Source organism: Citrus sinensis, chromosome 5 (assembly GCF_022201045.2).
Source record: "Citrus sinensis cultivar Valencia sweet orange chromosome 5, DVS_A1.0, whole genome shotgun sequence".
In the NCBI taxonomy this organism is placed as follows: domain Eukaryota; kingdom Viridiplantae; phylum Streptophyta; class Magnoliopsida; order Sapindales; family Rutaceae; genus Citrus; species Citrus sinensis.
This window is the reverse complement of record NC_068560.1, coordinates 15435632-15437271: the sequence shown is the minus strand read 5'-3', so window position 1 is coordinate 15437271 and position 1640 is coordinate 15435632. Positions and strand designations below refer to the sequence as shown.

Genomic DNA, 1640 nt, shown 5'->3' with positions numbered 1-1640 from the left:
ACTAATATTGAATATGAGCTTTCCAATTGTCGAATGAGTAAATTATTTAAAAGAAGAAATAGAAGTTTTTATAATTTTTTTTGCAAGAAGTATCTTTTTTTTTTGTACTAATTTTGCAAGAAGTAGCTAGAATGGAAAACTCATAAAACTTTAAATATGAGTAAAGGAGATAAAAGTAATATTTACCAGAAGAAGCAATTAACAGAAAAACTAAAAAGCAAGCAGCCAATTTAAGTTGACTTGTTTTCTCCATTATTTCAAGAAGTTGGTATAGTTTGAAAGAGATAAAAAGTGTCTAAGGGTGCTATTTATAATTTCAATAATGGGTTTGCTTGCTCCTTGGGATATTTTAGTGGCAAGGATCTAGATATATATGGTTGGTTGTAAGCATCTTTAATTGGCTTTTAAAATTCACATCCAAAGTGAAACTGGTTTTGGATTCGATTATTTCTGAATCGTAGAGCGCATTTGTTCCGGGCAGAGCGATCACTGACAACATCCGTATCTCCACCGAAATTGTCTACTATCTGAAGCGGAAGAAACAAGGAAAGGTTGGGGTTGTGGCACTTAAGATCGACATGTCTAAAGCCTATGATCACGTTGAATGGAATTTTCTGAAGTTTATGATGTTGCGGATGGGATTTGCGGAAGGTTAGGTTGAGCTCATTATGCTATGTGTTTCTACAGTAAGCTATCAAGTGATTAGAAATGGGGTGGAAGTGGGGCTGATAATTTCGAGTCGGGGGCTTCGTCAAAGGGATCCGCTGTCACCTTACTTATTTATTATTTGTGTAGAAGGGCTTAGTTCTTTGATTCGAAATCGTGAAAGGGCAGGGTTAATTCATAGGGTTAAAGTGGCTAGGAGTACCCCTGCAGTTTCTCATTTGTTCTTTGCGGATGATTGCCTCCTATTTTTTAAACCTAATCACACTGAAGCTCGCATTATGAAGAGTCTGCTGGCTGTTTATGGGGTTGCATCTGGGCAACAGGTAAACTATAATAAATCTGTGCTCTCTTTCAGTGCAAATGTGGATGAGGCTTCTCTACGCCAAGTGTGTGGAATCCTGGAAGTCTCTACTACAAGTACTCATGGAACCTATTTGGGACTGTCATATCTGATAGGAAGGAAGAAAAGCGATGTTTTTAGCTTTATCAAAGAGAGGGTTTGGCTGCAGATTCAAGGCTGGAATCAGAAACTTCTAAGTAGGGCGGGGAAGGAAATTATGCTGAAAACAGTAGCCCAAGCAATTCCGAATTATGCCATGAATATCTATTTGTTACCTCTAAAGAGTTGGAGATTATGATGAACTCCTTTTGGTGGGGAAATAATCGGCAGGGTGGCCAAGGAATTCGTTGGCTTCGATGGGACTTATTGTGTAAACCAAAGTCAGTTGGGGGTATTGGTTTTAAAAGGATTCATGACTTTAATATTGCTATGTTAGGCAAACAGTGCTGGAAACTTATGACCCATCCGCACTCTCTTGTAGCTCGCATATTTAAGGCTAGATACTATCCTCGATCTTCATTTACTGATGCAACTGTGGGTTTCAACCGTAGATACACCTGGAGATTAATCATGGCTGCCAAGCATGTTGTGGTGAAGGGTAGTCGTATACAAATTGGGAGTGGACAACAGATTC

At 38.7% G+C, this 1640-nt stretch overlaps 1 protein-coding gene across 1 annotated transcript; it reads left to right on the top strand.

Moving 5' to 3' along the window:
• Positions 1-322: 322 nt before the first annotated feature.
• Positions 323-1304, top strand: LOC127902271 (uncharacterized). Its single transcript, XM_052441116.1, has 3 exons — positions 323-355; positions 462-651; positions 796-1304. Exons 1-3 carry the CDS (start codon positions 323-325, stop codon positions 1302-1304), a joined length of 732 nt encoding a protein of 243 aa, XP_052297076.1.
• The last annotated feature ends 336 nt before the right edge of the window (positions 1305-1640 follow it).

Excerpts from the sequence above, each read along its gene's own strand:
- LOC127902271 (XM_052441116.1), top strand. The coding sequence starts at position 323 with ATGGGTTTGCTTGCTCCTTGGGATATTTTAGTG. Across the intron at positions 356-461 it reads CTCCTTGGGATATTTTAGTG|AGCGCATTTGTTCCGGGCAG; the intron begins GCAAGGATCTAG and ends TCTGAATCGTAG. Across the intron at positions 652-795 it reads GCGGATGGGATTTGCGGAAG|AAGGGCTTAGTTCTTTGATT; the intron begins GTTAGGTTGAGC and ends TTATTTGTGTAG.